At 41.4% G+C, this 24,736-nt stretch overlaps 1 protein-coding gene across 3 annotated transcripts; it reads right to left on the bottom strand.

The window, feature by feature from the left end:
* Window positions 1-23,152, bottom strand: LOC115792585 (calcipressin-1). Of its 3 annotated transcripts, none has more exons than XM_030747187.1 (5): window positions 23,038-23,152; window positions 22,519-22,677; window positions 11,118-11,291; window positions 9,544-9,703; window positions 1-5,561 (listed from the first exon to the last, which is right to left on the bottom strand). In XM_030747187.1, the coding sequence occupies exons 2-5, from the start codon at window positions 22,642-22,644 to the stop codon at window positions 5,377-5,379; spliced, it is 645 nt and encodes a 214-aa protein (XP_030603047.1). In that variant the 5' UTR covers window positions 22,645-22,677; window positions 23,038-23,152; the 3' UTR covers window positions 1-5,376. The 3 variants fall into 3 exon arrangements, with proteins under 3 accessions (XP_030603047.1, XP_030603039.1, XP_030603056.1); XM_030747179.1 differs by having other exon boundaries at window positions 23,027-23,142; XM_030747196.1 differs by lacking the exons at window positions 22,519-22,677; window positions 23,038-23,152 and adding an exon at window positions 14,364-14,956.
* Between the last annotated feature and the right edge of the window lie 1,584 nt (window positions 23,153-24,736).

Raw genomic sequence — 24,736 nt, 5'->3', positions numbered from 1 at the left:
TTGCTGATATATAAATTTATTACATAAGCACAAAGACACACATGGAGTTAGATGGTCCAATATTTATTTCATGGTAACTCATTTATTTGCTTTCGTCAAAATGAATGAACTTCTAGTTTAAAAAAAAAAAAAGATTACCACAGTCTTATGAAACCTCCAACCATGGCTAACATTATCCCGTCACCTGGAATAAAATCACTGCGGGTGGGATTAACAAGACTAATGGGGGAGGTTTTTCTAAGGAGCAGTTACAGATATCAAACAGTGTAAAGATGCTGTATTGGCAAAGACAGCTACTTTTACAGATGCATGTTCAACCACAGTGAAGTGGCATTTTCATTTTCAGATCCTCTCACCCAGTATCAGGAAGTCGAACTCTCAAAAGTTACATTTATAGGTTGAAGCTAACAAGTATGTTCAGATTCCTATTATACACAAAGTCAAACTAGGATATACAGAATCAGTCCAGTTTTCATTTTACACTTCTTTTATGTTGAAGTGACAGTCCTGTGTTATGAATGAGCTACACGGTTGCCATTTTATTATCTGCAACTCAGGGCAATATAGAAGAAAAAACTAAGCTAGTCTTTCAGCAACTTCAGAAATGCTGAAGCATTAAAAAAAAGCAACATTTTAAATGTTTTTACAAATCCTAAATTAAACAAAAAAAGAGTGGATTGGAGCTTGATGTAACCCAACTGATGTAACACTGAAGAGCAACAGCAAGATTGTGTGCAGCAGTCCACAGTGAATAGTAAAGCAGCAGTTAACACATCTGTGAAAACATAGTCAAACATGCACACAACAGGGCCCCTGCACTACCAAGCAAGTTCAACAGACCCAGGTATCCTTCCATTATCTGGATTTACTTCCTGTAACATTGGCAATCAGGATAAGAGTTCACACAAAGCTGGTTATCAGTTTGCTAAGTTAACCCAGGTTTCCCCTGTGTGCTGGCAGCATCTGCCCAGTCACAAACATGGATAAGTGCCAGGAGAGCAGCTGATTTTACAAAAGAAGATAAAAGCAAAATATTAGAAAAATCTGAAGAATATAGATTAAAATATTAAAACAATTCAAATGCAGGCTTAGTCTAAAAATTAATTTGATATAAGGTTTGCAAGTACCAATAGGTGCTGCTTTAGGATCATATATTAATGCTTATAGATCAATAAAACTGCTGTGAACTGTTTGCAGCCAACAGGAAAAAAAAAAAATCTAGTAAATAGAGTTCTGTCTAAAAATCTATATAGTAAAAAAAAAAAATTAGACCCTCCTACTATCCAAGAACAGAGGTCAGAGGGATCTTCCAGGAATAATGATGCTAGTTGCTGGAGAAAAGATTGGTAAACAGGCGGTGATTTCATACCTGCTGATATCTAATCTCAACCAAAGCCTACTCCAGAGCAGGTTAGGTTTGCAGCATAAGTTACAACAAGAAATGGCAAGAATGGAATTGGTAAGAAGTGAACCACCTTAGCTGTAAAGAAAACCCAGGGTTAACCCTGAAGTCACCTAGATTAGACAGAATCCTGCTTCGTAGCACAGGCCTCAGGGCATGAGCTGGAGGCACCACAGGTACAAACACTCTTCAAAATGGGCCCAAAAGAACGGGCAGTTTGTTTGAGCCCTGAGCCACTGGTTGAACAACAGCACTCCCACACAAATTGGCAGAAGGACTTTTCTTTCAGAATACAATTTAACCCCCACGTGACAAAGAGGGTCAACCCTGCTTCTTTCTTTTCTTTAAACAACAGCATATCATATTCTGTGTCATTAACAGGTGAGTGTGTGCATTTGACATTCACACACAAATATTTAATGTATTTTAGCTCAAATAAAAGAGCAAAGGGGCATCCACACAGGAAGTGATTCTCTTGTCACGTATCACTTGTCGTTGACAGTTGGTGGCTAGCAGACGTTGCAGGCTTCAGCTGCCAAGGTAACCTAGCGCATTTATCAAGGTAACCTGACCCTCCTGTCATCGCCCCAAAAACCCCATCTCCAAAGAGACGGTGCCTGCTCCCAGTCCACCAAAAAACAAACACAAAATCAGAAAAAAACTATTTAAGCATAAAATTCACAAAGAACAATATAGCATCCTCAATTGAACCAAAAAGTAATGCAGCTAAATGTGTATGACATTAGGTTTCTCTCCTCTAAGTCCCTGTTAATAAATGATTTAAATAACTGGGAACATATTGATTTATTCTGCCTGGTTACAGCAGGAGTCAGCATCCTTGAAGTCAAAGGATAAAGTAATTATAGTGGGTGATTTTAACATCCATGACGATGCTAAAAATGTCAGCATCAACACTGCATTTAATCTATTATTAGACTCAATTGGCATCTCTAAAACTTTAAATGAGCCCACCCACCTCTTTAATCATACTCTGGATCTTGTTCTGATATATGGCATGGTGTACATTTAAAAACCCTCTTTTGAAAAAGAAAAAAAAACTCTTTTGTCTGATCATTTGATCAATCTTAACAACATTTGAATTTACAATAATGAATTAAACAACAGTGGGGAATAGATTTTATTATAGTTGATGTCTGTCTGAAAGTGCTGTAACTAAGTTCAAGGATATAATTCCTCCACTGTTATCTTCAGTGCCGAGTTCAGAGCTCTACTGCCACAAAGGTCGATTATCTTGCTAATAGCGTTAACATCCTCACTGCATATGGCTCTGGATACTGTGGCTCCTCTGCAAGAGAAAGCCTCAAATCAGAAGTGCTGGAACGTGGTATAACTCACAAACACGCGGTTTACAGCAGATAGCCTGTAAGCTGGAGAGGAAATGGTGTCTCACTAATCGGGAAGATCTTCATTTAATTATTTATAAATAATTTAAAATAAATAATACTGATATTTAGACTCTCTCCAATTTATCTTTCTAAGCTAACTTCAGTAGTTACTTCCTCCAATCCATCAATATGTCTATTAAACCCCATTCCTACAAGACTGCTCAATGAAGTCCTACCATTAATTAATGCTTCAATCTTAAACATGATCAATCTATCTCTAATAAAGGGCGACATACCACAGGCCTTTGAGGTGGCAGTAATTAAACCATTACTAAAAAAGCCATCCCTTGACCCAGCTGTCTTAGCTTATTACAGGCCAATGTCCAACCTTCCATTTAGCTCAAAAATTCTTCAAAGAGTAGCAAAACAACTACAGAAACATCATTAGTGAAGGTTCCAAATGATCCTCCTGTGGCCTCTGACAGGGGACTCATCTTTGTGCTTGTCCTGTTGGACTTCAGTGCAGTGTTCAATACTGTTGATTCTATTTTCTTGCAGAGATTAGAGCGTGCAGTAGACAAAACTGAGGTTATTGTACTCAGCCTTACAAATCTTAGAAACATGGGCTCTAACTAGTCAGTCTGGATGACAGTACCGTGGTCTCCAGCAACACTGTGAGGAATTTTGGAGTTATTTTTGATCAGGATATGTTCTTCAATGCACAAGTATTTAAGAAGTAGTATTTAAGACTGCTTTATTGCATAAATGGGGAGTCTTCCTCACACATAAGTTACTCATAGAGTTCCACAGGATTCTATGCTGGAACCAATACTTTTTACAATATGCATGCTTCCCTTAGACATTATTGTTAGAAAACACTGCAAACATTTTCACTGCTATGACACAGAGTTTTTTTTAGATTTAATTTTGTTTATTCATGAAGCCAGGTGATACAAATCAACTAGTTAAACTAGGCCTTTATGTCTTACAGACATATTGTACTAGGTCCTAAAAATCTTGAAAACATGGGGTCTAACCAGATACTGGCACTGGATGGCATTTCCTTGGCCTCCAGTAACACTGTTTAGATACTTGGAATCATTTTTGTTCAGAAATACATATTAAGCAAGTAGGACTGCCTTCATTCATTTGTGCGATATATCTCTAAAATTAGAGACATCCCATCTCAAAGTGATGCTGAAAAACGAATTCATGCATTTATTACTCCTTGGCTGGACTACTGTAAATCATTATTATCAGGTGCCCTAAAACCTCCCTGAAAAGCCTTTAATTGAACCAGAACACTGCAGTGAGAGTACTAACCGGGACTAGAAAGAGGGAGCATTTAATCATCTTCTCTAGCGCGTCTTTTGTCCTGTCTCCCTCCAATCACCCCCTACCGATCACAACAGATAGCTGCCCCTCCCTGATCCTGGTTCTGCCAGAGGTTTCTTCCTAGTAAAAGGAGTGTTTCCTTACCACTGTTGCCAAGTGCTTGCTCCTAGGTGGTGGTCCGTTTGCTAGGGTTTTCTCTGTATTATTGTAGGGTCTGTACCTTACAATATAAAGCATCTTGACGCGACTGTTCTTGAGAGTTGGCGCTATGCAAAAAAACTGAACTGAACTTAATTGAATTTACCACCCTATCATATGTCAATCAACAGTATTCTTTACTCTCAATGGTAGCCACTTCATTCACTTGCCTCAAAGGTTAACTTGAGACTGGCACACTTCATGTCACCAGCAGCTATCTTGCCAGTCATTGCTTGAAGTTCTGGAATGTCAGTGACGTTCTATGGTCTCTGGTTGCCATCCATCCATCCCTCCATCCACCCTCTTCCCTTTATCCAATTCAGGGTTGGCATGCCGTTACAAATCATTTCCTATGTGGATGCCCTTAACAGCTGTTTGCTACAGCACAACCAAAAAGACACACAGACTATAGCAAAAGTGAACTAATCTCCAAATAACACTTTAGAGAGGATTCCAGGAATAATCCAGTGGGTACAAACTGCTTATTATGGAGCAGTGTTTGAGTCGCAGCAGATATTGTAAGCTGAGGGGAAGGCCAGCTTTGTTTAGTACAAAGCAGTCTTGAAGGCCAAGGAGACACATCAGACAACAGTGAAGAGTGATGGATACCATCATGACTTCATGTTAATAAGCATACAGGTCAATGAAATGTGAAAAAGCCGAAGCAGGTAGCTTCACACCTTAATAACAGACAAATGGAGCACCAGAGCAGATATCAACAGTCGCATAGTAACTCAACTGAAACCATTTCCCTCTTCCGCCTGTAGAAGAGGTAAACGCAAGCAATGCTGCATTGATGCCTTATGATTTTTTTACCTGACCACTTCTAAATATCAATTTCAGAGATATATGTCAATCTGATGACGAAACTTCCTTATACTAGGAACTTCATAAATCCCATCTTTCTCACAAGACACAAATGCAGCATGCAATGCTAGGTTTTCTCTCAATTTCTTATATATATTTTTTTTTTCAGCTGGACGGTGCAGCGCCCACAGGCATCTTCTCAAAGTCCCCCAGCCTTATCCAAATCTCTGCAAGCATGCTCAGCTCATGACACATGCTGTCACAGTACACTTCCCCTTCAACCATCGCTCACTGCTCAACTCTAGGTGTATAGTCAGGCCGTCGAGTCTGGATGATCTTTGGTCGTGGGGGGCGGGGCTTGTCATCCTGGTCGCTGTCATCAGGGGCCGAGCTGTCACCGCGATCATCGTCGCAGACATGGACAACCACGCTGGGAGTGGTGGGTGTTGCAGTGTGAAGCTCATACTTTTCCCCTAAGAATAACAAAAGGCACGAGAACAGTTACAATGCAGGAGATTTCAAACAGGGGCAACAATGTACCAAATCACTGTACAATGATGTTGCTTCACTCTTCAGCTGAAGTGAGCAGGCAAAATTAATTGCTTTCTGGCTCTTTCTTAGGCCAGGTTCTAAGTTTGCAGATATGCAGATTCATATGTGTGAAAGAGGATACAGTTACCCACCAAAAATACAATGCAGACAGGTGTCATTAAGTTCAGGATGGAAGAATGACATGCCAGTGTGTGCCATTATACAGCTAATACAGTCTTAATTCCTTTTCCCAGCCCATCAATAAGATTAACTGTTAAATACACTGCTCAAAAAAATTAAAGGAACACTTTGAAAACATCTCTGGAGCTTTGAAAACATCAGATCTCAATGTGGAAAAAAAAATCATGCTGTATATCAATACAGATATGGACTGAGTTATGTGTTTGGAATGACAGAATACCAGCTCTTCCCTTCAGCTGAAGTGATAATAAAAATGATCAAGCTACAGAAGACTAAATTCAAAGACAACCAGAAAATCAAAGTGATAAAAAATGATGCAGCAGGCTAGGCTAAACAGTTTTGTCCCATATTTCATTGTAGCAACTCAAAATGGTGCACAGTAGTTTGTATGGCCCCCATGTGGTGGTATGCACGCCTGACAATGACGGGGCATGCTCCTAATGAGACGGTGCATTGTGTCCTGGGGGATCTCCTCCCCGATCTGGACCAGGGCATCAGTGAATTCCTGGACAGTCTGAGGTGCAACCTGGCCGCATTGAATGGACTGAAATATAATGTCCATTATAAATAAAATGTCGTCTATTGGATTTAGGTCAGGTGAGTACCGGAGCCTCAACCAGGAGCCAGGCTTGGGGAGGGATCTTGAGAGAGGGCATCTGGTGGCCAGGCCTTAGCCTGTGGTGCCTAGCTGAGTGCAGCCCAAAGAGTAGACATGGGCCTGCCCTCCTATAGGCCCACCACCTACAGGAGACGTCGTATGGGTCAGGTGCAGTGTGTGTCAGGCGGTGGACGGAAGTCCTGGTGGACCAATCCTGGGCCTATCAAGGCTGGCTACTGGGACATGGAATGTCACCTCTCTGAAGCAGCCAGAGCTATAGGGTGAGGTTGAGAGATACCAGCTAAATATAGTCGGGCTCTCCTCAACGCAAGACCTGGGCTGTGGAACCAGTCTCCTGGAAAGGGGCTGGACTCTGTTCCAGTTTGGAATTGCCCTTGGTGAGAAGCGCCAAGCACGGGTGGGTATCTTTGTATCCCCTCAGCTTGCTGTCTGTACATTGGAGTTTTCACTGGTGGACGAGAGGGTTGCTTCCCTACGCCTTCAGGCCAGGGAATGGGTGCTGACTGTTGTCTGTGCTTATATGACAGTTCAGAGTACTCAGCCTTCTTGGAGTCACTGGGCGGAATGCTTGAGGGTGCTCCATCCGGTGACTCCATCATCCTGCTGGGAGACTTCAGCGGTCATGTGACCAATGACAGTGAGACCTGGAGGAATGTCCTGCCCGATCTGAACTTGAGTGGTGTTTTGTTTTTGGACTTCCGTGCAAACCACAGCTTGTTCATAACAAACACCATGTTTGAATGGAAAGATGTCCATAAGTGCACATGAAACCAGGACACCCTAGGTCACAGGTTGATGATCGATTTTGTAATCGTATCATCAGATCTGCAGCCATATGTTCTGGACACTCTGGTGAAGAGAGGAGCTGAGCTGTCAACTGATCTCCACCTGGTGGTGAGTAGGATCAGGTGGTGAGAGAGAATCATGGACAGACCTGTCACAACTAAAGTTATAGTGAGGCTGCACTGGGAACATCTGGCAGAGGCCCAAGTCCGTGAGAACTCCCACCTCTGGCAGAACTTCAACAGCATTCCGAGGGAGGCTGAGGGCATTGAGTCCGAATGGATCGTGTTACACACCACGTTATGCACCTCCACTGTTGAGGCTGCTGCAAGGTGCCTGTCATGGTGGTAATCCCTGAATCAGATGGTGGACACCAGAGGTAAAGGAATCCATCAATAGCTATTGATGGATTCCTTCCACTGTCTGACTATAGTCAGATGGTGAAAGGAATACAAGGACCTTCTTAATCCCACTGATACGCCTTCGGTAGCAGAAGCAGAGTCTGGGGACGAGGGAGACAACTCGCCCATCACTGGGGGTGAGGTCACTTAGGCAGTTAAACAGGGAAGGGCCCCTATAGTGAATGAGATTCACCCTGCATTCCTGAAGGCTCTGGATGTTGTAGGGCCGTCTTGGTTGACATGCCTCTGAAACGCTGCGTGGAGATCTTTGTCCATCCAGTCCACAAGAGTTTTGTGGACTTGGAGAAGGCATTCGGCTGTGTCTCTCGAGGTATCCTGTGGGGTGTGCTACCAGAGTATGGGGTCTCTGGCCTGTTGCGGGCCATTCAGTCCCTGAACAACCGCAGAGAGAGCTTGGTCATCGTTGGCAGCAATAAGTCGGACAAATTTCCTGTGGGTGTTGGACTCTGCGAGAGCTGCCCTTTGTCACCAATTCTGTGACATAATTTTTATGGACTTCCACCTTAGTGGTCTCAGAATCTCATCTCAGCTTTTTGCAGATGATGTGCTCCTTTTAGCTTCATCAGTTGGTGGCCCTTAGGTCACACTGGAACAGTTCACAGCCAAGTGTGAAGTGTCTGGTATGAGAATAAGCACCTCTAAATCTGAGGCCACGATCCTCAACTGGAAAAGGGTGGAGTGCCCACTCCAGCTCAGGGATGGGTTGCTGCCCCAAGTGTAAGAATTTAGGTATCTCAGGGTCATGTTCACGAGTGTGGGGAAAGGGAAGCGGGAGACTGACAGATGGATCGGGGCTGCGTCTGCAGTGATGTGGAGGCTGCACCAGCCCGTTGTAGTAAAGAGAAAGCCGAGTGTGAAACTGAAGCTGTTGATTTACCTGTCAATCCAAGTCACTACCCTCAACCATTTTCACGAGCTCTGGGTACTGACCAAAAGAATGAGACTGTGGATACAAGCGGCAGAAATGACCTTCCTCCAAAGGGTGGCTGACCTCTCCCTTAGAGATAGGGTGAGGTGTGCAGCCATTTGGGAGGGGCTCAGAGTAGAGCTGCTACTTCTCCACATCGAAAGGAGCCAGTTGGGGTGGTTCAGGCATCTGACTAGGATACCTCCTGGACAACTCTCGGATGAGGTGTTCTGGGTATGTCGTACAAGGAGAAGGCCCTGGGGTAGACCCAGGACATGCTGGAGAGATTATACCTCTCGGCTGGCCTGGGAATGCCTCAGTGGCCCCCCAGATTAGCTGGAGGAGGTGGCTGGGGAGAGAGGGGTCTGGGCTTCTCTGCTTAGGTTGCTGTCCCCGCGTCCTGGCCCCGGATAAGCTGAAGAAAATGGATGGATGGAAAGAGGTCTCTTCATTCTAAATGATGGACACAGGGCACACTGAATGGTTTGATAAGGATGTGTTATCATGTGCTATAACCTTCACAATCACCACATTTAGACCCAGCTGAACACCTATGGGAGACACTCTACTGTTCATCCCTCCAGTAGAGTATAGAGACTTGGTGAGGTTTTGGGCCACTGTCAGACAAGCTTTATCTCTTCTTGGCACTGATTCTCTGACGCTTAACGTTGTTTTTTTTTTCTCTTTTTAATCTGTCTCCTGTCTGCAGTTTTGTTAATAGCCGGTACCAACTGGCCCCTGAATTTGACTAAGTTATAGATTTTGAATGTCAGTGTAAGTGTGAAGACAATCTTGCACACTTTGCACTTGTAATAGGTTCTGATGAATAGTTCCTAGAAATAAATGAATGACGATAATTTGAAAATAAGTGGAATACTCTTTTTGATCATGCACCATTCAAGCCTTTAGTTTGTAACAGCAGCTGCATCAAGCAGAATTGTGTGCTTTGCAAACTTGTCACACATGTTTTGTGATCATATTGTGCTGTGTACCTGGTCCCAGCTTAGAGATGGCACACAGCAGGTCATAGTTGATGACTGGTGTGGCGTCCTGAGACTGTTCCCAGCCGACTGGAGGAGAGGCAGGAGGTGAGATCAGGAACTGCTTATCTGGTTTCGGAGGCTCCAAACGAGGACTTCCTATGTGGACAGACTACACAATGCAAAGGCAGGGGAAGTACTTGTTAGCTAGTATTAATTATTAAACTTAGTTATTATTAATACACTAGCATTTATATAGCACTTCTCTAGTCTTCATTATTATATGTATACACTTATTTTATTTTTACAACGTATATATTTTTATACATTCTCTTATTTTCTGTATTTTTTATACATTTTATTTTCTGTATATTTTTAGAAGTTCTAGTTTATATTTTAGAAAGTTTGACTTTCTATTGCGTGGCACTGACCAGGAGTGGTCCTCCAATCTCATTGTACATTCTGTATAATGACAATAAAGGGATTCTATTATCACTGAAAGCGGGTTAGACTACAAGCCACATTAAACCATAGATTCATAGTGATTTATTCTATACCCTTTAAGCACTTTATCTACCTCACATCCATGGCCAATTAACCCAACATGCATGTATTTGGACTGCAAAGTGCACCTGGAGGAAACCAACACAGGCACAGTTTTGAACCAAGAACCTTCTTGCTATGAGGTCAAGTCAAGTTTATTTATACAGTATAGCACATTTAAAACAACGACATTGACCAAAGTGCTGTACAAGATCTATAACCCCAAGGACTACACTCAAATAAAAATAAAATAAATAAATAAAAACATTAAAAGACAATAAATAACATAAAATAAATAAAAACATTTAAAACAAATACCATAAAAATACCATAAAAAGCAATCATCTAAAAGGAGGTAACACTGCAGCCAAATGCCAAGGAAAAGAAAAGAAGGTGACAATGGTAACCACTACACCATTGTTCCATCCAGTTCGGGTGGGTTTTGATCACTTTATAACATTAGAATGAATTAATTTACCACCTAGCTAATATGCGCCAAGCTAAAAAAAATAAATATTTAGGTAGACAGAATGTACTGCTCTGTTAAACCAAAGAGGAGAGGTTCATTTATAGCAGCAGGATTACTTGGAAACTGAAGTTAATGTGCCAAATTTGGCAGCTGTGGTAGTGTTTGCAAACAGATGTTTATAGCTTGTGATAGAAAACAGGGGACCATGATTGATGACATCATTGTCACAATAAGTGAAAATATGAAAAAAAATGATAATCTATAATTGGGGAAAATGCCATCAGATTATGAACATGTCTACAATAAAAGGAAAAAAGAACACAATAACAACATACAAGTTAATGTTTTTCTCCATGTTCACATTTCATTATATATTCATTCATTATTGAAAATTCCAAGTTTCAATACTAAATGTGATAGAGATGCCATTCAGAAAATATATCAAGTTCCAGTCAACTGTAAAGGGAGCTGTCAATTTAGCTCCTTACATTAAAGTTGGCAAAAGTTGAAAAGGTTATGTAACTGACTGAACGTAGCTCAGCATTTGGAAAAGGAAGACTATCAGAGACATTACCTGAGCAAAGTAGAGTCTTATCTCTTTGCCATTGAAGTCTGTCTTATGCAGTTGGAGTCTTGCCTCAGCTGCAGCCAAAGCATTCCTGAAACTGATCCTGATCCGCCGGAAGGACTTGAAGTACTGGAACTGCACCTCTGGGTCAAATGAACGGAACAGAGCCTCAAAACCAGCCTGGAAACAAAGAAAGCAGAAAGTAGAAGGAGACTGAAGTGATAACTGAAATCTCTGAAAAGCCTCACTGACTTCAACTCAGTTCAGTCTGTTTAGCTCTTCCTTCACTTCTTTGCTAAACATACTGAGCCAGCTAGAAATAAAGCTACTTGAAGATGCTGTGAATATAATTTATAAGAGTGTTCCAAAGAACATGTGTTGCCTGCACGATTACAGAGATTACTGAAAAAGCATAACGGGCAGACAGGTGATCCCTAAATGAAAAATGACTTGATTTTTATTCAGTAGGGGGGGCACATCCTCTCAGACAGAAATCTCATAACGCAGACACCCTTCAGATGAAATGTTGGATCTAGCATATGTTGGCACAGTAGCAATTCAAACACACATTAGTGCAGACACTGTCACTCAAAAGCTCACATAGTTTTCTCAGTCTGAGCTTGTTAGGTCAGTGTATGTACACAACAAACCAAAAGGCTGAGCTCCTGCAGAGGACAGGAGATAGCCATAAAGATGCTGGAGTGGCAGGTCCCTACATACTGATCATGTCTGCATAGCTTGACTGTAGAAATGACTCCCCGCCTCACTGAACTGTTCTTTACTCTTTAGTCTGTGTAGGTTCTCAGTCATCCAGGCCATAGTAGTCTCTGGAGCTTGAAAAAGGGCAACTGGACTTGTTTTTGTTTCTTGAAGCCGTTTCACTTCTCAACTGAAGGGCTTCTTCAGTTCTGAAGAAACCTCTGAAATAAGTCCAGTCGCCCCTTTTTTTTCAAGCTCCAGAGACTCTTCTCTCTTTATTTAAGCTCTACGGCACAACTACACACACGTTGGCCTTCACATTTCAGTAGAACTGAAATGTTGACCTGATAATAGAAAATAGAATTGATTTTACTGCATCTAAGACTTGGTAAGTGCTCGGTCTGCCGTACACACCTTGTGTTCAGATTTCTTTGAGTTTTCACATGTTGTTGCTGTGTCCTTTACTGGTTTTTTTCCATCTCAAGTTGTTTCATATCTGTCCATTTATGCATGGTAAATACATGAATATACATTTTTTACTGATAACTTTTTTCAGGGTTCACACACCTTTTCCAGGGTCAAATTCCAGCACGTTTTAAGCACTTTCAAGGTCCATTTTCAAGATTTTCCAGCACATTAACACTGGGATACATATTTATACAAATACATACATATATATTCAAAATGATTTTACATTTTTAATCACATGGTATTATCCCATAAGTCACTTGACAGAAAACAATAACTACTGATAGTTAATTCTGGAAACTTTATTCTCCAGACTGAGAGCAAATCTGGTTTAAAACAGCTCTTATGTTGCTGTCATGGTGTAACTCGGTCTAACGCAGTAACCTGAACTATCCATCAAAGTAACCAGTCACATTAGACTCCATAGGCTCCGCCCAAACAGTCAAAAGTCAGTTTCTTCAGGACAGTATAACTGATATATATATATATATATATATATATATATATATATATATATATGGGAGAATTTAGCTCCGCATATAAAGTTTCCTCATGAGAGTGTGAACCTGCAGCAGCGTGGGCACAGCAAACACTTGTGTGTGCAGTGTTTCCTTGTGCCCATGGCTGCTGAGTTCTACACACACGAGTTATTGAATTTACTCACAAGGAATGAATACCTGCACTCGTGGAATGACAGTATTTGCACGGATTATGTTTTTTAATCACACACGACTTTTGACCTAAGTATAATTCCATACTTGTCTTATCCATAATTGGAATTTGCAGTTTTCTAGCCAACACTCATTAAAACGGTGGCGCTCTGTCTTTGGAGGGAGGGGCAGGGTCACAAAAGACTGACAGGTCACATGCAGATGTGCAGGCCAGACCCAGGCAGAGAAATTCTCATTTTAGACTTTCCGAGTCATTTTCTTTGTCCATCTCATTAGCAAACTAGTCAATAAGATAGTTATTTTTTTTATTTTTTAAAAAGTGGTTACAATTTCAAGCAGTTTCAAGCACTATGTTCAAAATTCAAGCTCTTTTCAAACCTTGAATGGACAATATTAACATCCAAACATTTTCAAGGATTTCCAGAACCCATACAAACCCTTTTTTTTCCTCATCTATCCACCTCATTTACAGTTGAGGGTCAATAGTTTATACATCTTTGTGCATATTAATGACAGTACAGGATCTAAGTTCTTAAAAAAATATATTACAATGTCAATAAAATAAGAAAAACCAAACTAAAATATAAATGTATTGCATGACCAGTTGTTGATTAGCTATGGAGACCTGGCATTATAGATTAATGGAAATCAGCTGTTGCTCTCATGACATTTTAAACATCTGGATTTTAAAAAAAGCATTTCACCAGCCATTGCCACCTACTGCACCAATCAGTGTTGTACCCACCGGACTGCACTGCAGCATAAGAGCAATCACTGAGTGTGGGATTGGTCATGTAGAAGTCAAAGAAGGACAGAGTGTAAATCAGTCTGTGCCCCCCTAAAGTGGGCTTTAAACTGCTTGTTATCACATGAAACAATGACAGACAATGCAATGAAGCCCAACACCCTGGCACATTTAAACAGTTTACTTTTACAGAATTCTCTGGGAACATTGGCATTAGATTAAGCTCACCATTAAAAATATGTAAAGTTCTTAATTGTAGACTGCTTTGTTGGTGACATGACCACAATTTCAGCTTATAACAGTTTTGAAAACAAGATCACTGAGATAAAGTAATTATTGAAGTACATTATGTTTGACATTGGTGCTCTTGGATTAGAAGATAGTGGGGCTGGATGCTTGGGCTTATATTGCTGCAAAAAGGGGTCTGTTCCAATCAGATATCTCACCGTTTATAATACACAATGGACTGTGGAATCCTAATATCTTTAGTGCATTAAATCTGTATATAATGTCTAATGAATTTGTTTTTCCTGGAAGTCAGTAAATATTGGCAGCTTCAATACAAAACTGTAACTCTTAGAAAGTACATAGCAAAAGCATTAATACAGAGTCAGTTATAACCGCAGCAGTCAAATTCCAAGAAGCCCTTCAGTCAGATTGTACTGTTACCTGCACCTCAGGGTGGTGAAAAACTTCCTGGTTGGTCACTGATGCTACCAGGCAGAAGCGGTTCCACTTGGTCGCCTTGATGTGCATGATAGGCGACCCGGGGATCCGCAACCTCTTCCACCTGATAACTGAGTTCAGGGTGCGATGCAACGCTGTAACCGTCAATGAAGTTGATGGTGAAGAGGAAGGGGGGAGTCGGGGGGGTCGGAGGATCGTTGCTTTCCCCAGGGTGACTGACGAGCAGGAAATACAAGACAAGCTTTTTTCCCCGGCACTGGCTTCACGTGAGAATCTCTTTTTGTCGAGAAAAGCAGCAGTTTCTCTCCTTCAGTCCTCACAGCTGATCAGTCCACAACGATAGAGACACTATGCACTATGCTACACTGAAGTCACCTCCCAATTACACACACCTCCAACCCATATTCCAAGGTTATCAAATAAGAATCTACACTTAGAAATCAAATATTACATTTGCTGCTTTGCCTTTCCTTCTGCTGCTTCAGCCTGTTCCTGTCTTGCTCAGCTGTTCTCAGCTCAGAAGCAGACTGCAAACTCAAGGAATTTTCCAGAGATTTGGGTGTGGAGGGCTGAAAATGTCACTCAGACTCTAAGCTCTCCCTCTCTCTCTCTTGCACGCTCTTGTTCAACTCCACAGCCACTTAAATGAGCCCCTGCCAGCCTATGACGCATTACCCACAATCCCCTCCCTCTCGTCTTCCTGGTCTCATTCATTTGTTCATTCACTGCAGGCCAATCATCGGTGGGAGGAGGAGGGAAATCTATTTTTTCTCTCTTCTTATTCCTCTACTGACAGATACAGCCCAACGCTGACTAATCATACAGAATGAAGGGTAATGACTGTATGTGAGAACGAGTGGGAGAGAGATATACTGGAAAACAGTGACATCAGCGCAGAGCAAATAACACTGAATCTGCTTTCTGCTGCTTTGTTAATAGAAACTATGACACTGAGCCTCACCTTTGGATTCCACACACGTAACAAAAACAATAATGTCTTTATTTCCTTGTCCTTGTACACTCAGTCGGGTTACTTAAGTCTTTCTTTGTACATGTGGATGAAGAAAAGAGAAATGAAACTGGCAGACAGGGTGGGAAAACTGACACCAAACCAAACCAAAAAAAAAAAAGAAAGAATGGAAAGACATGACTAGTTGGAAGAATGCAGGCTGGAGCATGAAGGGATACAAAACAAGGGGTGGGCGGTGGTGCTCATGGAAAGTATGCAGTTTGATAAAATGTTTTTATGAGGTATTAATAGCACATAGCTTGAAGTGGAGGGGAAATGTGCATGTGGGTGTCCAGCCAGCAGTTGGAAAAATAAGAGCAGATTGTGCAGCACCTGTGTGTGTGTGCACATGTGTGTAGAGCAACACAGTCTTTCTTTGTTGCCTCTGCAAATTCACACAGTGACAGACAACACGTGTCGGATTTAGAGCACGAGTATGATACAGTCAATAATCACATCAAGCTCTTTTTTTGTGCTAATGCTGAAGCCACGCCACTCGCTAACAGGGACAAACTGCAAATTCTCAGATGCAGGCGCAAGCTAGAACCCTGGGGATGTCACCCAAGTTGACATGAGCCAATTGTTTAACTGGATCTCTTCTACCTCCCAGTCTTTTGTATCCTGCCCCCACCCCACATACACACACAAACTACCCCCACATACACACACACACACACGTATGGTCATTTCACTGTTGTTTGCTCACTGTGGGCCACATCCGGCCTGCCAGAGCTTTCCCCACCCCCGAATAGTACTGCCACAGGTACTATACACAATCAATCATGTCGCGTCATAACCCATTAAAAACGGTGCAAATTCTCAGGGCATGCGGGTGCTAGCTAGAACCCTGGGGATGCCACCCAACTTCATATGCACGCGAAGGCAGACAAATACTTTAGGCATTATAGTGTATTTACTGAGCCGTTAGAACTGTGCCATTTTTAATGACCTGCCACAACACATTATTCACCTTATAATCACTCTGTAGCACTAGATACTGAAGTAGCACTACCACAGCTTAGGGACATCTGTACCACAAACACCGTTCTGGATTGTCCCAGCCCTGTTTAACCCTGGAGCTATAGCACTATAACTGATGCATAAATTATATGGTTTTAGCTCGTTCATGCTCTTTGTATGCAGTCCCACTGGGATTGGTTTTTCTTATTGTTCTCTCTATTCAGGCTCAAATTAGATTGATGTTTGAAGGCATGCAGTGATGTAAAATAACTTCCTTTAAAAATGTTAAACCTAAAGTAACAAGCCTGTTTTGAAAATGCAAAGAGCAAAAAATACAGCTATTTATGTAAATATGGCTATTTATAATGAATCGCCACCTTATTGCAGTGGAGGGGCTTGTGCATTCCAGTGACCCTCAGGAGCTATGCTGTTGGGGGATATTTCCCCTGGTAGGGTTTCCCAAGGCAAACTGGTTCTGGGTGATGGGCCAGACCAAAAAATTCAGATAACCCCTATGTCAAGTAAAATAAATAAATAAAAATAAAAAATTATTAAAAAGCAAAGGTCCAGTGTATCCTGCCTGGGACAGGGTTACTGAGGTCCTACACTGGATCCCGGTCTGGAGCTTGGTCATTTGAGAGGGACTGAGAGTAAAGCTGTTGGTCCTCCACATCAAAACAAGGCAGCTGAGGTGGTTTGGGCATCTGACTAGGACGCCTCCTAGGTGAAGTGTGTCGGGTATGTCCTACCAGGAGACCCTGCAGCAAACTGAGGACTCGCTGGAGTGATTACATCTCTGACAAACAGATTTTATGAGAGTAACCTGAAGGCCCAGGGTTCTGCAGGGTCTGCAGAAGCCGTGGAGAACGTTATGCTGCCTGATAAAACATTCAGCATGACCTGTTTGGTGGTGTCTCAGTGATGGTCTGGGGAGCCATATCCATGGAGGGAAGCAAGGACAGGCTAGGATATGGCACCCTGACTATCATTGGGTATCAGGATAAGTTCTTTTGACCCATTGTCAGACCCTATGCTGGTACAGTGGGTCCTGGCACTGGTGCACAAAAATGCCTGGTCTCATGTGGCGAGAGTATGCAGACTGTGTGGACTCTGACAGTTTGTTGAGCCATTATAGAGCCTATGATCACCAATTTAGGTGATTTTCATTGGAAATATGTGGAGATTCATACTCTGAATTTCAGACACCATAACTTTCAAAATGCTGACAACATTTAAGTCACTTTAAATGCATGTAGTTCTGTTTTGAATTCTTCGAATCATTTCAGCCTCATCTTCACTCAAAAATTCCCATCATCTCCAGGATCCAGATATTTTTCCATCAGTGAGCTTTTCCAACACAACCAGTGATCAATCATTGATCACTGATCAGTGTGTTCTGTGTCTAAAGCTTCATCCAGATCAGTGTGATGTAACAGTGATGCTACAGTAACTACAGTAAATGTTTCAGAGGAACTGACTGACAGTCTGACAGCTGCAGCTGCCTCATTATAAATGCGTATCATCACTGTCTCTGTCTTTACAGCCTGTTGACGAGTGAACGACTGTAAAAACGTCTAACTGGGATTTCAGTGCTTGTAGAAACATAAACGTCTGCAGATGAATTCGCTCCTCTAATCGCTCTGCAGCGACTTTATGACTGAGGAAATGAATCATCAGTGTCAGACAGGTGGTTCAGCAGGTGAAGCAGGAGGGGAGGAGTCAGAGAGATAAAACCTGCCAGAGAGCAGGTTAGGCTCACAGAGTGTGTTACCATGATAACTGACTCAGAATTGGAGTTAGCTCTCTTTCTGGAACAGTTTCCTCATTTTACCCAGAGTTTTTGAGCTAAACCTGCTTCCTGGAATCAGGCGTTGCTACAGCAACAGCTTCTGTTTGTGTGTTTGGAAAGAGTTTTTAATGTAAGTGCAAACTGTGGTCAAAATACTGAAAAGATCCAAGAAACCCTTCTCTTGTTCTCGCTTGCTCACTTTCACTCTCCATACGTACTGGCAAACAGGCTTCATATACAATAATTTAAACAAAAGTTTAACACTTGTTGGGAAGCTTTTGTTATACTTGTTATAATATTTCACAGCAGCTCTTTGGCAGTTTGGCATGTAATGTGTGTGAAGGGAAAAGGAGAACCTAGTGACTGACAGCAGTATGTTGTAGCTATGATTCAGTCTGAACCAAAACTAAACTAGTACAAATAAATTACATGAATAACACCAAAAAAGAGATTGTATTTTATTATATTTGCACATTAATAAATACAAACAACTCAGTAAATTTATATCATTGGATGTATTTGATTTTTTACATTTTATAATGTTAGGAAGGCTGTTTACATCAAGCCTGATGCTCTTACACAAAATAATTCCCAGTCTCTTCCTCACAGTGAGCATAACAGATTATTCATTTAAAACTGGTCCCTTCATTTTTAGGAGTTACTGATGTTTGCCGACATTTCCTCAAAAAACATTTGTGTAAGCACTTAAACATCAAACAAGTTAAGCACTATAATCATACATCTTCATACTTATTAAAGCATGCTGCTTTACTTGACATTTAATACTGCACTGTAATATATTTACATGTTCTACTTGTTTTGTTTCATTTATTATAATACAAAATTTCATTACAACACTTCATGCTCTAGTGCAGCAGCTTCAGGAGCTTGCAGTCTTACTTCTCCATAGAGACAGCCACAATGACTTCTGTGTGTCAAGATGTAATCATTGTACCCATTTAGGACCACACTGACTTTTCAGAAACTGGTTTGCCTACAAAAAAAAAAAAAAAAAAAGGCACATTTTATTTGTTAGTTATTCTGCAGCAGCCCTGCAACCTGTAAACATGAAACTGATGTATGCCTGAAGTGTAACAGTAACACCCAGTCAGGATCACGCTGTAGCGTTTCAAAGCTGTTTTTTCAAAAAACAAAAGCATGACGATTTTCTGAAATTCTAGCTATGCTGCCATCTAACTGCAGCCAAGATACCTGCACCATCTGAGGTGTGTAATGTAGAAACAGCCCTACAACATGTAACTACAACAGTCAAATATATTATCATTATAACTTACCAGTATGACAAAGCCGTGACCACATGAACATATGTAGTTTTTTTTCCCAAAATGTTGATTATGGTGAGGTTTTTCCTTCTTCCAACTGCTACCCAAGCTCTGTGACCTCAGCTCCTTGTTGCCATTTCCAAACGTTGAAGTGCAAAAGTCTTAGTCCGCTCGATAAAGAGCTTCCATTCCGGTCATATATAGGCATGTCATTTTCTAACACAGCAGGTCATGGAGTTTCTAATGTCCACAATTTAACTTTCAAACCCCAAAGCAACCTCTGTCTCCCACTTATACAACTCAGACTTGTGTGAACAACTGTCCCATAATGCACTGTGTTGGTGACATCACAATCCTGAGCTTCTGAGTTGCATAATCTTCTACAAAACATTTCTCATGTTCAACATCTGACAGAAAATAAATATTTTGAATTAACCTTACATCTTCACATATCACTAACAAATAGTTGATTTCTGTTGTGATGCATATCAATATTGACTGAAAAAACTGTTATAAGACTGTTTTTCCATATTTCCAGAGCCCTATTTACAATGTGAGAGAACAATTATAGCATTCTAATATTGCTAGGCCCAATGTTGCACTGTTGTGTAGTGACTGGCCAGTTTATTTTTTCTATTTAAGATTCCATAAAAATCCTGATTTTTCCTAATGTTAATTCCAATAAAATCATCACCTAAATCAGATCCTACAAGTTGGATTTTCGCCTACCTTGGATGAAATATCAGAATCAGAATCTTTTATTGTCATTATATGTCAGACATACAACGATATGGTGTTCCAAAACAGCCATCCAAGAGATAAGTGTCTGTGGCCTTGCTGCCATCGAGCAGCGCTGGCCCATTGTAATACAAATATGATTGCATAAGTCGGATAAGTAGCGCTAAAGCCCTCCTCAGCTCCCGCCACGCCCCCTTCCATACATCAGCTCATTCATGGACAACTACACACACTAACACCTGGAGATCGCTTGAGTTTCTAGACAGTCACATGATGTCTTCTGGTTTCAGAATCAGTTCATTTCACCAGAAAAAAATCATTGCACGTGCAGGAGTCAAGCGTAAGCTACAACCTCACACTTACAAGCAAAAATATGAGATTATAAAAGTTGCAGATGCAAATCCAGGGATGAAGCAGAAAGCCATTGCCACAAAATTCGATATTAGACCCCAAACTGTCTGATATTTAGAAGAATCAGATTTTACCCACCTTACACATAAGACGGATATTTTACAAGTCGGATAAAATTCCATGGACCATTTGAATCTGACTTATTGCACCTCCTCCCTGTCCAGGATGTAATTTAGAATCAATAACAAACCAAACCCATTTCCATTTTTTTTTTATTTCATAGATGGAATTATTTAGGCAGATAATTTGTATGATAATACAAAAAAAATACATAAAACACAGCTGGATTGCCAAGTCATTTGAGGAATTGTCATAACATCTGTTAAGAAGTCTTATTATACACGTGAAAGGTGCGTCACATTTGCTGGGCTTCATTTGGCTGTGCAACAGCCTCTGCTGCCAGTAGATGCCACCCAAGAGTACTGAATGGCACACTGAGTAGCAAACCAATTTCTGACACAATGGTTCAAAAAGGTTCAGAGGATGAGGAAAGATGTATATCCAGGAAAAATCTTCCAAAACCACCACCTCCCCCTAAACCAGCAGTGCTACGCACCATCAAAGCATGGCTACCTTCACCACCTGCAACAAGTTCTCAGATGATGCCAGCAGTCCCAGTCCTTGCCCCATCTACACCTGTAGGTCATATAATATGTCCACAAGCTCTGACCACCAACTCCATGCAAAAAAACAAAAAACAAAAATGGAGGACATATGTTCACAGTCTCCTGTGAACATACGGTGTTGCAAATTTACATTCAGTGAACGTTGTCTGAATGTTCATTGTTTGCTGGGTTGGGCTGAGAATTTCAGCTGTTAGCTACCACAGTTTGCTAGCAGGCCCTGCCATTAGCACTAGCAATTGTCCAGTAATGAGCCCCGCGACCCCCCCCACACACACACACAGTACAGATTTGCTTCATCAAAATATTTTTTGTGCTCTAATCCCCGACTGACTAAAAATAGACCTGCAATAGGAACATATTTAGGAGGGCTTGTGTGAATACAAAGCATTACAGCATTAAACTCCAGCTTTTCAACAAAATTACTGATAATACAACAGCAGCAGTTGTTTTTTACGTGCAATCTGTCTGCACACACGCGGCACGCGCAAAGAGTCAGAGCCGTAATCCAGAGGTGAGCTCAGGTGGAGCTAAAATCAACGTTTTCCTGTAACCACCATTAAAACCTTTACTGGAAAACAGCTGGAGGAGCCCTTCATCAACCAGCTGATCAGCAGCTGTCAATGTGAAGAAACAAGAACTTTGTAACTGCTCCATCCACCACTGTTTGTTTCACACAGCAACAAATCTGCAGTAAATCTACAGAAATACATTGTGAACAGCTTTTTATCCTGGGGGTGCTGTTCGAATCACTCGCGGGGAGGCCTGGCATATCCAGGATGTTACTGTATGTCTGGAGGAGACAATTTAACAGGTATGAGAAGCTAACTCTGGACATTTCAAGGATTACCTGCCTGTATCCAGCACTTACATTAGCAGATCCTGTGGTAAGTTTTTCTTGATTTGGTGAGAACTTCATAAAGACGTTTTCTGTCTAATTTTAATTTTAGACTTCAGTGATGTTGTTTGAGGTCATTTCTGTGCGTCATCCATTCAGATAAAATTAATGATTCAAGTTTAACTGTAATTTGAGAATGACTAAGGCAGTGTATGAGTGCCTTTTCTTTAGTTCAGCCACAGGTATTAATTTTCATACCTCTTTCTAGTGGTTTAAACCAGAGAGCTGTGTGCACCTGCACTGAAAAGCACCAAACTGTATTTAAGAAGTCTGCTGAAACACCGTGACACCGCTCAAAGGCTTAGGCTCATTTTTCACGTTAATATTATTATTTTTTTACCAATTTAAAGAGTCGGCGCACAAACCGCACACAAGATAAGCTCAACAAGCCCTACACACAGGAAGGAGCAGCGTGTGCGAGCTTACCTTAAGCCTGTCCTCGCTGAACAAATCCTCCGCTACTTTGCAGGCTATCAGGGCGTTCGGTAAATCAGTGAACTGAACATCTACCGTGGCCTCCTCCTCCTCGCCGCCATTATCCGCCTGCTGCATCCCAAAAATTATTTGCACGTTCTGCTATTCCCCCTGCAAACAGAACACAAAAATCGATACACTTTCATCAATAATAGCACATGGCTAGTGCTCACATCCACGAGTTACTAGCTGTGACGCTTCACCCATGCATACTTTAATAGAGTTCCTATCAAAACCAGCTGGGGACATTCTTTAGTGGTTAAAAATAAAATAATAATAAAGGTACAGTCTGCGACAAAAGCACAGGGCAGAACTAAACTGGCTAGCAGCCTGTAGTAGCAATGTGAGATGCTAAAATACACACGATATTCCGTCAATGTGTAGCTCAGAGCGGCCGCTTGCTACTCACTGCGGTCACAGACCAAAACATATAATATTCTCTATTACCAACTATACTTACAAATCTCTCACAATTTTATTAACAGACGCAAAGGGTAAACGGAACAGCTGATACGTTTCCGGGTTCTTCTTTTTCACCGGAGCTTTAACTGCAGTTTGCATCCGTTCAAGTTTCAGTACTGCCCCCTGTCACATCATCCAGTCATATTCTTATCAGCAGTCCCGCATGTGTTTTATGTTTTTCAGGAACAGTAACTGCATATTGCTAACATTGTCATTTGTCATACAGTAATCTTCTTGCTTCATATTATGCAGGAGGTACAATGAATCTGATGCCTGGGAATAAATGCAACTGCCCCCGTTTACTCTGAGTCTATTTGTCCTTAGACCCGTAAAAACCTGTAAACATGCCTGAAAATATTCCTGTACAAGATCTACTGTCTTATTTCAGTTCGTATTATGTAACAACTCCATGTCAACACACACACTTTGTAATTACTTGACTGAATTACAGGCCACAACACAGAACAACAACAGTCAGTATCACAGACTTTTATTTGCTGCGCCATGTCCTTATCTATCCATCCAAAAGCAACTTTTCTTCCCTTCTCTCTCTCAACCAGTCTCAAAGACCTGTATTGTTGGAGGTGTACCCCCGGAGACTGAGCTAATAATTTGCTGTGAGGTGCATCCTTCAAAACATTGCCCAGGCTCTACTTGGAGAGCTCACACCGTTGCTGTCTGATTGAATAATATCCACCTCTCACCATACAGATTTAGCTGCTGAGTCACACACAAAAAAACCCAGAATCTAATCTTGACTGAATGAAGGCAGCACATACTTGGTTCAGTGAGGTCATATCAGCTCCCCACTCTATTTCTGCTGGACACCTTATGACCTTAATGTCTGCTGATGCGTTAATTCCTTCCTTCATTTTATTAACTGTGACTCCAATTTGAAGTAGCTTAATCATTAATCCCTCTCTGCAGAGCATATCATATACTTTGGTCCCCTGGTCTTCCTTCCTGGCTGTGTGGAGTCTGTCGTGTCTGTTTTCCTCTGTGTGTCTGTCTCCCCGTGTGGCGTCAAGTCTGTGATTCTGTGTCCTCGTATATTCACTTCATGTTTTTTTGTTTTTTGTTGCCAGTCTCCTGTTCTGTGTGTGTTACCTGATCTACCCAGATGTCTCCACTCTCCTCTTGTTATCTCGTGAGAATATATTGTCTGTATTTTCCCTTGTCTTTGACCTATCATTGTCTTTGACTCCCTGCCTGCTGTGTGCTCTCCTATCTGTCTAAGCTGTTGTCCTAGTTTGTAGTGATGGGCAGATGAAGCCTTGAAGCTTTCCATCTAATTAGTTAAAAAAAAAAACAACGTTCATTTCTTGAGGCTTCATGTGCACACAACCCCCCCCCCCCCCCCCCCCCCCCCCCCCCCCCTCCCCTGCTGGCGTTTATTGTAATTTCAGCTATTTGTGATGGTCTCAACAGTGTCAGCATGGGAAATATAACTGCCAAGATACAAAAACACCTTCATTTGATTTTGTGCCATTTGTTCATTCATTCATTTGTTCATTCATTTGTCTCTTTTTGATTAATGTGTGGGTGATAGTAATGGAGGTCTATCAATGACCAGAACCTGTCAGTATGATTTCAGTCAGTGTTTAAATATATTCAATAATACATGAGAGGTTTCTGTTAAAACAGCAGCAGTGTTTTCAAAAAAATGGGACAGTGATTGCCTTTATGAACACTGGGGTGATGGTGACTT

Source organism: Archocentrus centrarchus, chromosome 2 (assembly GCF_007364275.1).
Source record: "Archocentrus centrarchus isolate MPI-CPG fArcCen1 chromosome 2, fArcCen1, whole genome shotgun sequence".
NCBI lineage: Eukaryota > Metazoa > Chordata > Actinopteri > Cichliformes > Cichlidae > Archocentrus > Archocentrus centrarchus.
This window is presented reverse-complemented; position numbering and strand designations above follow the sequence as displayed.